General features: G+C 39.8%; 1 protein-coding gene across 7 annotated transcripts in view; it reads right to left on the reverse strand.

Annotated features, from left to right (window-relative positions):
• The window catches only part of Cacnb2 (calcium voltage-gated channel auxiliary subunit beta 2), a 359,301-nt gene that overhangs the window by 232,050 nt on the left and 115,224 nt on the right, over positions 1 to 12,027 (reverse strand). The window contains exon 1 of one of the 7 annotated variants that reach the window (XM_028764828.1): positions 9,512 to 9,897. The exons of the other annotated variants lie outside the window; for them this stretch is intronic. Coding sequence (XP_028620661.1) covers positions 9,512 to 9,559 — 48 coding nt within the window. The 5' untranslated portion in view covers positions 9,560 to 9,897. Of the gene's footprint in view, positions 1 to 9,511; positions 9,898 to 12,027 lie in introns of those variants that run through there. 7 annotated transcript variants of the gene reach the window in all.

The raw sequence follows: 12,027 nt of genomic DNA on the forward strand, positions 1-12,027 counted from the left end.
GTATTGCTGAATAATGAAGAGAATGATGGGAAGACTAGTCAGGACTTGGCTGTGATCTTCTGGGAGTGAAGTAACTGGGGCTGCTTAAGAACTGAAGTCAGAGCCCAGAGCTATGTTCTGTCTGGATGAACTGTCTTCAGGAAAAAGACAGGGGCAATGACCATGCATCTGGATCAGAAAGAAGCATGAGTTCACTGGTACTGTTTAATCTGACGGTGAGGTGCAGGTAGAAATGGACATTGGAGAGAGGAAAACAGTACAACAGCACACCACACCAGGGCACAAAATAACTGTCTTAGCTTGCACAACAAAGCATATGACCGTGAAGCACAGAATGCTTGCCTGTAACACCCCAGGAAGGACCAACCCCAAGAGCCAGTCAACCCTGTCCTTCAGGGTATTCTAAATATAAATAATGACACTTTCTCAAGCAAGTTTATCACCCAATACAGTTCAAGTTAGTTGTTTTCTGATACATTAGTATATATATATCTTAGCTAATTAAAAATGAACGTTAAATATATGATATGCAATTTTATACAATGAATATCTAAAATACATATACCATCTGTATATGATATATATACATATCACATACATATATTTGTGGGTGTATATGTGTATATATAATATGTACGTATATGTATGTATATACACACATGTGTGTGTGTGTCTTACTGGAAATTGAACAGGGCCTTATGCATCCTAGCAAAGCATTCTACCACTGAGCCACATCTCCAATCCTGCAAATTCACATTTTATAAGGCTTTCTGGAGAAAGCTGAGGAATAAAGTCATTTATCACAAAATAAAACTTACTTATCAAATATCTGATCCTATAAAAAGTAAGATCTCCTCTGTCTCTTTGCCCATTTCTGTGAGCTGCCCACATATCAGCATAGAAGTCGAGAACTCCTCTCATGTAGATACCAATAGCAACAGAAGTATTGTTAGGAAAAATGTTGTTATATTAAAAAGCATGGTCCTGAAGCTTGATTTTCACATAAAATAGTCAACTCTAGCTTCTGTAAGATCTTTAGAGGCACTGTGGTTTTCTCCACTGCAGGAGATGCTTTTAGCCTCTCCAACTGTCAGATTCTGTTAAACTAAACACACGTTGGTGTTTCATAAACACCCATGTCTCTACCCCACGTGTAGAGGACAGAGATTAGAGGTCTACTTCATTTGAATGTTAACAGAGACACTCAGAGGGAAGATTATGAACGTGGTAAATCGCTTCATGAATGAATAGATAAACATGACTCAGGGAGTTCTGCACCAGTCTATAAACTTTACAAAGTCCCCTCCCTTTACAGCAGGAAACACATTTCCCAAACTGATGGACTTTACTCAGCACAGGTGAAAGTATTCCTTGTTCGGATGGCTAAGAGAAAAAAAACAGTTCCCACTGGACTGAAGATGAGCAAGTCTTTGCATAATTCTTCGGCGTGTGTAATAATCATAGGAAACTATTAGGTACCACTCTCTCTATAGTCCCCATTGCAGGAAAAAGACTTTGCATCCCACAGTGATGGAGCAAGTCCCCCAGAACCTTTGCAGTATACAATATCTAGATCCCTGCTTTAGAGTCAGTTGCCATTCATATATACACCTGCCTCTCCCAGGAAACAGAGAAGTGCGTAGTGACCTAGGATTTGCTGGGGAGGAGTTAAAGCAACCAGAAGTTCTAGTTCCCAGGAAATTCTCCAGATAGCTTGTCCTGTCATCTTCAAAGGGCTAGCTGTTGATTAATTTCATTTCCCCATCCGAGTCCCTTAATATTTATGAGATTAAATGGTTATAAAATGTCCACCTATCTCCTTCTTTAGTAATAGAACATTGGTAGAGAGAAGCTAATAATTAAAATAAAATGCAAACCTCTGAAAAATTAAATCCTTCAATGCTACTTGTATTGCATAGCATGTAAGCGCTCAGGTTTGGTACTTCTGAGACTGAGACACATTGCTCACAGGTAGGCATAGACTTTCTTAAGGACCATCTCATGTCCAAGAAAGATGAACATGAGTTAGCAAATAGAAAAGTAGGACATTATGCTAACTTTAAAAGCTGAAGTGCCAGAGTGGCTCAGTGGCACTTCAGTGGCTCTAGACAAGATGAGTTAAATTCTCAGGGCCCACATGGTGGAAAGAGAGACCCAATTTCTGAAAGTTGTCCTCTGAGTTTCATATGAGTGTCCCATGTGTGTACTTCCCCCCACATGCAAATAAATAAGTAGAATATTAAAACGTTAACATTTGAATGGTAAAATTAAAGATTTTTAATAGAGACAGTTTAAAGCTATTACAATTCATGCCTCAAATCTAGAAAGTCAGCCATCTCTGATATATAAATGTGGCTTCAATTTTTATTACATTATATATATTTTGTGTGTTATGTATGTGAGGAATGTGTCTCAGTGATTGTATGAAGGTCAGAGAACAACGTGTGGAATTGGATCCCCTCTTCTACCACGTGAGTTCTGGATTCTGAACTGAGGTCATCCAGCTTGGTGGTACGTGCCTTTACCTCCTGCTGGGCCATCTTTATGGCTCTAGACATCATTTAAAAGGTGGATCTTTAAAAGTCATATACCATCATTAAGAACACCTTAGGATTTTCCTAGATTCATCCCATTTGGAGAAAAGCATGAATATTGAGTCTTGACTGAAAAATTCCAATCTGGAGGTGACCTGCAGTCGTGCTAACCAGCTCTTCTCAAGTTCAATTACCATTGATTTTTATGCTCCAAAGCATTATAAAAATTTCATGTTAATTAAATGTAATGATGATCCAATTATTTAAACATAGGAACACCTTCCGAGCAAGATGAACAAAACATTGTACATAGAGAAAGAATCCTTTCACTTCGTATCTCAGCTTCACTGACTGTAAGACCTGAGCTCCTTAGCGGTATAGCTCACCGTGTTAGTTTTTCTCCTGTGACTTGGTAATTCTTTATCTTGCCTACCTTTGAGGTTATCTTACACATTCCTATTAGCATCCAAAGAACCTTCCAAACACAATTGGCTTCGTCATGTCTTCTTTTCTCTCCCATTGCTTTCCCTCCCCTCCATTTCTCCTTTCCAGATTAACCTTTGCTTGTTGTCTCAGGCTTCCCCCTCCAATCTCAAACCTCTCTCTTTCTCCTATCTTGGTCTCCTACTCAGTTTTTTAGTCTCTACTCACTCTCACACCACTGTATTCTTACATATACAAACATGAAAATTTAGGAATGGCCTGTGGGAGAGCATGAAAGTTTTGTCCTGAGTCTGGTTCATTTCATGTAGTATAATGCCTTTCAGAGCTGTCCACTTCCTGCAAACTCCATTTTCCTTTACTTCTGAGTATAGCTACAAGTGTGAGGATATTCCCCATTTTTGTTATCCATTCTCTAACATGACATGAAACACCAGGCAAAAACTGTTAACTCTAAACGACTGTGCGTGAGGTATGCACATTAATGGCAGATGAAGCTCTAAATGACTAAGTCCTACTAAATGCACCAAAGTCACATATGTTCTCAGCTAAAAACCCTAAAAATTAAAAAAGAAATTATTAGAGCCAAACAAAAATATCATCTATTCAGAGATTCATAAAGTATGGATGAGTTTGTCCTGTACTTTAGCAAGGTTTTTTTGAGACTATTGGTCATATCCAATATTCACAGGCTGCAACCAAGTCAAGAACAATCACTCACCACTGTCTTCCCTTCCTTCTCAGCTATTCTCTTATAGCTATGCCTCCTGGATCCTATCCTAGGGTTGGTAGGTTTTTTAAAAGCAACTAAATAGTGGTTGGTATGTAGGTGCTGAAAAACTGTTTTATTGCATCTCAAATATTCAATGTTCTACAGTGATTCTGATTATATAGGACAATTACCAGGCTCAAAAGAGAAGAAAACTCTCTGATACGACATTGTAAATAAATGATCTCCTCAAAATCTCAGCTTGTGCCAAGTCGACTCCACAGTGTAAGGAGTTTTCGTTATATCCTCTGTCTTCCACTGGTGTTACATGTTAATCCCCCAGTTGGTGCTTTCTTCATCAGTTCTTTTACCCACAAAATTGCCTGAAAAGACAGATAATCTATAAGAAAAGAAGCAAGAGACTGCAACAAGTGCTGAGCAAAGGCTAGCCAAATGCTCAAAGCCTTGACTTTATTAGTCACTTAGGAAATACAAAGGTCTGAAGAGACCTCCTAAAACCGCAAAGATCCTTATTAGACTTGATTTACTCTATTACAATAGAAAAGGCTGTGTACAGTTCTTGACTCTGTACAGCTCTTAAAGAAGAAGGTTGCTTTTACATAGACAAGACAAGGAGGGTTAAAGAGAGCATGAAATAGGTAGTGACGGCCCTAAGAAAAATCAGAGAGAGAAAGAGACAGATGAAGGATGGTACAAGAATTGGTTTTCAGCCTCTCCAAGGTTGTCAACCCTATTTCCTCCCATCTTGGGACCATTATTTGGGTTCTTTTGCTTTTTTCTGCTGGTCCCTGGCCCTCGAATAGGCAGACTAACTCTGTGATACAACAGATAAATAATTTGGTAGCAAAACTTACTCAGATACATTATCATAAGTTAGCTATGGAGGACCACGAGACTCAAGATGAGGTTGTTACTTTATACAGGGTGTTCCCAAAACCCATCACCACCCAACCTAAAAGGGGGGACTTCTGCCCCTAGACCAAGCAGAGAGGGGTCACCCAGAACCCCCTCTGACAGGCGATCTGAATTCTTGCTTAGGCTGTGAGGCTAAGCACTGCAAGGGAATATAAATAAAAGATAAAAATATCTATCTGGGTTCCCTGAGGGACAAGCCTGACTGCATAGGGGTTGATGTCAAAAGTATCCTCTCTACAGGAAAAAGACATCGGGATGGGTATGGCCCTCATGCCTCACTGGACAACGACAGGGTGACTGGATCCATTACAAGGTCCCCTTCAAATACTGGAGGTCAGGCCTCTATCCCTGCCTTCGCAAGTTTAGAATTGCCACAGCCCTTCTATACTTAGAGAAGGGAGGAGATGTCAGGGGCAGCCCTGCTTATACACTGAAGGCCTAAAATCAGCCATAGGCCTAAAATCAGCAATAGGCCTGTCACACATGTATACTAACACCAAGTCTTGGGTCTCAGTGGAAAAACATTGAAACAGATGGCTATAAGCTAATGTCAACAGGCAGCTTTTGTGGAAATTTACAAGCCTGAGTAGTCATAGACCTTGTAAATAGGTAGCCTTGGCAGACAATACCAACTTAGATAATGTCAAGCAAGTCATAGGTAGAGTCATAGTGACTTGTCCCCTGAACCTTCACCCAGCCGATACCCGGTTCTGAAGATATCTGTATTCCCCCTGAACACCCACACTCCAGTGTCATTCCCTTCCCCACATCCTGCCTTTCTGTGTTTATAACCCCTGTGTGAATGAATTACGATTTGAGAAAAAATAAATTATAAAAAAAAATACAAAGGAAAGTCGCCAGAGATACTTCCAAAGACAAGCAAGTCCCTGTAGAATTCTGCCAGTTAAGAGGTGTATGCGTTGACTGAATATTTTGGAAAGCTATTTACCAGTACCTACTAAAGATGAACACGGGTCTGTGGTAACCTCTGACTTGACACTTTCATGCTTAAGCTGAAATCCAACAGAACTAACATTAGCATATCGCAATTGTTTAAACCTGTAATGTTTACAGTAATTCAAACTGGAAGCTACCCACATGCCCATCAACAGCAAACTGAGTAGCAAAGTCATGGTTTAGCCCACAATGGAATACTATATAGCTGGAAGAATAAGAATAGAACTAGAACCACAGAGATCTGTGTTATAAATGAAGGACAAGTGACACAGGTAGATGAGATGAAAAACCATCTGTATGAATTCATTTCTGTAAGATTCTGATACATGAAAAATGGACTGTGGTGCTAACGCCAAGTAAACAGGTCCACTAGCGAAGTGGGCGGTAGTGAACAGAAGGCGTATTAGAGATATTGACAATGAACGCTTTCTTTAAAACAAACAACAATGACAACAACAAACCTTCATGTGTGTGCTATGTGCACCTGTGAGTGCAGATGCCTGAACAGACCAGAATTTCTGGAGCTGGAGATACAGGTAGTTGTAACCTGCCTGACCTGGATGCTGGCAACCAAACTCAGGTCTTCTGGAAGAACAGTACACATTCTTAACTGTCGAGCCATCTCTCTAGCCCTGGTGCATGATCTCTTGACTTGAGTGCTGGCCACACTCCTCAACCTAAGCAACTCAAAATTTTAGCATCAGCTCTCCTATGTGATTGACTTACAGGTTTGCCCATCTCTTTATTTTGAGTCTAGATTTTGAAGCCTTTCAGAATTTCAGATTAAGGATGTTCAGTTAGGAAAAAAAATGAATGAAAAATTTCCCAAACCTAAAAAACTCCATAGCAAACACTTCTAAGCATTTTCAACAAGGTACATTCAATCTGTACAACCTTGCCTTGGTATCCACAGCCCCTGTGAGTATCAATATTGATGCAAGTTTGTCCCTATATGAAATGGATGAAACTGGAAGATAACCTGTGCCCATTTTAATACATACTTAAGTCATATTTAGGTGATCTAGCATGTAGCAGTACAATAAAATGTTGGCAGTTATTATACTGTGCTGTTGAGGAATGACCAGAGAACTGTGTATACTCAATACAGATGCTCTCTTTCAAAGACGTTTGATCCTGCTGTGAAATCCATAAATGTGGAACTTATGAGCACAGAAAGCCACCTGAACCCCAATGAAATGCTTAGCAGAATGGCAACCAAGCCCTTCTTCCAAAGGATGCGAATGCCAATGTTTTCCAAGTTCACATTAGAGCTCTCCACGTTTTAATTAATAAACAGTTATCTCATTGACAGCTTTTCATATCATTTCATAAAGCAGCAAAGCAGTTTAGATAAATATGGGAATTGCCTGTAAGGTATAAGCCAGATAAAAAAAATTACTGTTAGGTATAAACAAAATAACAAAGATTAAGTTCCAAAAACAAATGATAATGTCAAATGAGAGGCTGATGTACTGAGTCTTACAGAGACAGACAGGGCTTCTAGCCCATAGGCTGCACTCATTGCTTGTAGAAGCCAATGTTGAACAGGAGAGGAAAGAGAGCTAAATAAAAACCACCGTGAAAGGTAAAGAGCTAGAAATGAAGGCTGGTGGCACGTGTATATAACTTTCTTTGCGGCCCACATAATGTTACCGTTCTTTCTAAAAGACAATGTCAGAGTGGGAGGAATCCTTAACAAAGCTGTCATCCTAAAAAGAAAATGGTTAAAATAGAGAAAGAAAGAAAAACTCCAAGAAGATTGAAAACACACACACACACACACACATACACACACACACACACACACACACACACCACTTAACAATGGGTATCCTGTCAGAGAATGCATCCTCAAGCAATCCTGTAGCTGTACAAACGTCAGAGGGTATACTACACAAACTAAGATGTATAAATCACCAGGCATCCTAACCTGCCTAGGTCTCTCTCATATGTGCAATCTATCACTGGCTGAAATGCAGTCATGCAGTGGGTGACTATGTACGAATGTCATTTCATGTATGTGTTTTTAATTTATAATGTTTTACAAATATATGTATATAGTCATATATATAACAGATATCTGATTTATATGCACATACAAATCTTTGAATTTCATACTTCCATGATGTTCACAAAATATTCTAAAAAAATTCAGACACCAGACCAAGGTATATAAATTTCCAATGTCTTTAAAACATACATATGCTATATATTGTTATGGCCCCTTACTCAAAGTACAGGGTAAAAAGTTTGATACTTATAAAGAAACAAGTGTTACACGTTTTGGTCATGACTCCAAAGAAACAAAAATATCCCAAAATAACAAAAACAGATTGTAGTGTCTGTTCTTTTTATGTATTTACATGTGTAACACAAGGGGAGAAAACAAGTCAAGTATAAATCACAGTCTTGAGAGTATATTTCAGAAATCCCCGACACACCAGGCAAATACAGCAATAGATTTCTTCTAATTCCCAGTAAAGAAGACAAATAGAAAGACACAAAGCCACAGAAGTCAGAGTCCTCATTAATTCATGAAAATAGAGGTTTTTAAACTTGATATTATTTTAACATTTTCATTTTTAGGCAGTTTTAAACACTAAAAAGTTTGTGGCACTTGTTTCCAAATCTTATTCAAAAATCAATTAATTTTTCTATTGGGAAAATCCATCCATCTCTGCAGATGTCATCCTTAAAGAAAAATCTTGGCTGGCTACCTTACAGCTACATTTACCCCTGACATGTCAGCTGTTGCATTCAAAACACAAATGGCACAGAGCACATAACAATTCTAAAACCCGTTCAATTAAGGGAGCTTTTAAATCTCTTATTTATTTATTTATTAATGGGAGATCTTTCCAAATCTTATAGGAGTGAAAAGATCCTGTTGTCCCTCCCAGCACCATCTTCAACTTTATGCTTTAGAACATAGCAGATTTTGACCTTGTTTGTCCCGAGGTCTCAGATGAATCTCATCTGCTGGCCAAACTCCCAAGGTCACAGATTTCCTTAGTGACACCCTTAAGAACTGATTAGTGTTCATTGTCAATTTTCCATTTGTTTTGCATCCAGGAATCTCAAGTCGGTGTTAAGCCATTCAGCACTGCAGTCTGGCCAGCCTGCATAAACCCTGCTCCCTTTCACAGCGTTCCGTGAAAAGAAAGCGGCTGCACTGCACGCCGACAGCATATGAAAATAAAGCCAGGGCTTCCTTAGAGCCTGTCTGCTTGCATAGCAGTGCAGCGTATTTCAATTAACATCCAACCTTCTCCAACAGTGATACTTCAGTATCTGTGAGAGTCTGCCTTTCAGAATTTAATACTCAGACAGCCATTTTGCAAAAACACGGCAGGTCCACGAAATAAGGGCTGTTCCAGAGAAACAGACAGGGGATGATAAAGCCGTTGGAAAGGCTGGCGTTATTGCAACAGCTGTGTCATCCATCAAACGATTATCATCTCCTATTTTTCTGAAGCTCTTCGAAATAGGATTTCACATGAGCCACCTTGGCTGTCTGTAATTTGACAAACTCCATAGTAATTCATCTCTAGAAAATAATTTCTTTTCCCATGCCAGGATTCAAATATGAAAACTCCAAGCAAAAGAGTATATCAACTGGTTTGAACTGATACAGATATCTGAGACAATAGCTACTCCCCCCACGCATATACACACATCAAACCAGTCCCTCTACAAGTTATTTCCAACCTTATAAAAGTAAACCGGAACAAAAGATAAACACACAGAAACATCTCCAGAAAGACCTCAGAGTATTGTAGCCCTCAGGTGCCTTGACAACTCATGGCACAAATGATCGATTTTTCTGTTCGGTTCAGCACGGGGATTAAAGCACCCAAAAGCAGCAACATGAACCAGACAGACACAAGTTATGTTTTCAGCTCCCAGCTACAACTGTACAGCAATAGAAACTTACATAGGACACCCGTACTCGCCGGCGATGTACCAGCCCGCAGCACTGCATGAAGAGGTGGCAGAACGCAGTCAGAGCGTGGCTTCACCAAGCTGCTCCGTGCCTCAGCTTCTCGTCACGGCCACTGTCCATTTCTTCCCACCTTCCACTCCCAGGTAAGAGTCATGGGCAAATCAACACTTAGCTGCTGTCTCTAGGTAGTTTTTACAGACGCTGCTGTTTTTGCAGGCATGCCAAAACTTTGTTCTCTCTGACTGCCTTTCAAAAATTTTTCTTACAGGTAATTTGAGATCGTCTTTCAGGGGGCTGCCTACTGGCAAAAATCTAGAAAAGGTAGCATTTCTCTCCCTGAAGGAGCTATTGCTAACATGGAGGTTTGCCTGTTCAGACCATCAAGGTTTCTGAGAGAAGCTTTTACAGTAGCCATGCTCAACCCGAGATTTTTTTTTTTCAAACCTCAGAGCCTTGCATTTCACCAGGCTGCAGTGCGCTGCTTCAGAAGGGAGGAGGCCTACCCTGGCTGCTGTTTATGTGACTGTTTCTGAGACCAACGCTGCTCCTGCTGCTGTTTGGCTGTTACATCGCCTTCCTCATCACGCACAGCCCTGCAAGAGCATCCTTGATTCACTGGTACTTCTGTAACATTTTGGGCATATCTGATTTGCTCTTGCTCCCTCCTCCCCTCCCACTGACAAATGAGTGAGTCTAGACTTTAATTCACTGTGGATTCTAAGGACCCCAGAGCCACTCTCTACACTGTGAGATGCTTTGTCCTGCAGTATGTGTTTCAAAGGAATTGTAAAGAAGATGCCGGAGGAGCCTCAGGACCTGACTCACTCAGCCACTGCGGCTGCACAGTTTTTCTTTCTGCTTGCCAACGACTCATTTTCTACATTGAAACATGTTAAATAAACACAGCTCTGGCAGGCAAATGTGATCAGAGTCAGACCTAATTAATTAGTTAAACAATATATCATCTATGATTTAGACACAATAAGCCAAATACTCCAGAAGCCTGAGAGCTTACAAGTCAATACTCCATGTAAACTATTATTTATACCGCTCCCCTAAGGACAGCTTTCTGGAAGAGAGCAGATCTTTACATTCTTTGTCTGAAGCCTTGTACATGTCACACCATGAAAGATGAATCATTAAGGCACTGGGGACTCGGCTATTAATTTGGATGATATCAACCATTCTAATAAGCAGTGATTCATACAACCTTTTAGTGCACCACACATTATTGACCCAAATTTGCTCCCACACCCAAGTTACTCCATATTACTTAAAAAGGTATATTAATTAACTTCACACCATGGTCTAATATCAACAACCATCGTCATGCTCCTCAGGCCTGTGGAAAATGAAAGCTTACTAGTTCTCAACCTTTTGCCCCAGTTTTCTTTAGAGCCTGGTTAACTGGCTCCTGTGTTGTTGTTATTCATCTTAGACATGACTGAGAACTGGAAGGTGCCTCTGCTTTAATTCAGACTTCTTATATGACTGGCTGAGGAACTGAGCCCCTTAGTGCTTGGTAATATGGCAATAGTATTATTAATAGTCTGGATTTAACACAGCTCCCAAATTCTATGGCTTTATCGCATACTAACCATCCATGCTTTTGAAAGGTCAAAGGGAAAAATATGACTATATGTGGTTCTCAACCTTTCTAACACTGCCACCCTTTAGTACAGCTCCTCATGTTGTGGTGACTTCGAACCATACAGTTATTTAGCTGTTACCTCATAACAGTGATTTTGCGACTGTTATGAATCATAATGTAAATATCTGTTATGCTGGATATCTGATATGTAGCCTCTGTGAAAGGGTAGTTTGACCCCCCTCAAGGGGTCATGAGCCACAGGTTGAGAACCATTGATGGTTCTCCAGCCTTGATTAAGTCAGAGACATTTCTAAATTAAACAAGGAATTAACTTTTGAATTGAGTCTTCTAAAGAAGGTGGACAGTTTTTTGAACCATACAGGATTTGTTCCTAGTACACAGGATTTCAGTTTGATTTTTTGACGAAACTTTAATAAGAACTATAGTAATCCAATAAACACAAATTCATGGTTTTTATTAAAATATTTGTACGATATAATTTGATCATTTTTTCCCTTCCATCAACTATGAAAGAGAGAGAGAGAGAGAGAGAGAGAGAGAGAGAGAGAGAGAGAATATGTGAATGAGTGTTGGGTGCATAGGGAGATGGGAAGGATGAAGGGCTTTAAAAAAGCCTTTATCTCACATTTCATAAAAAAAAAAGAATAAAAATGAAGTCAAAGTTAGAATAAGATGAAAACACCGGTAGAGAGGTAGAGAGTTATCTCTCCTTGAGTTCGGAATTCACTTCACTTTTTATTAAGTATGATATTTTTAAACATAATATGTGAGAGATTCCCCAGTTCATTAGAGATTCCACCCACACTGCCATTCAAGAACCCAAGGAAGAATGCCAAGCACTCTAAGTGGGCTCTGCAAACATTTGCTGGGGACCTTCTACCTTCTTGGCGCTGGA

This window comes from Grammomys surdaster, unplaced genomic scaffold (genome assembly GCF_004785775.1).
Source record: "Grammomys surdaster isolate TR1022 unplaced genomic scaffold, NIH_TR_1.0 146, whole genome shotgun sequence".
NCBI classification, from domain to species: Eukaryota; Metazoa; Chordata; class Mammalia; order Rodentia; family Muridae; genus Grammomys; species Grammomys surdaster.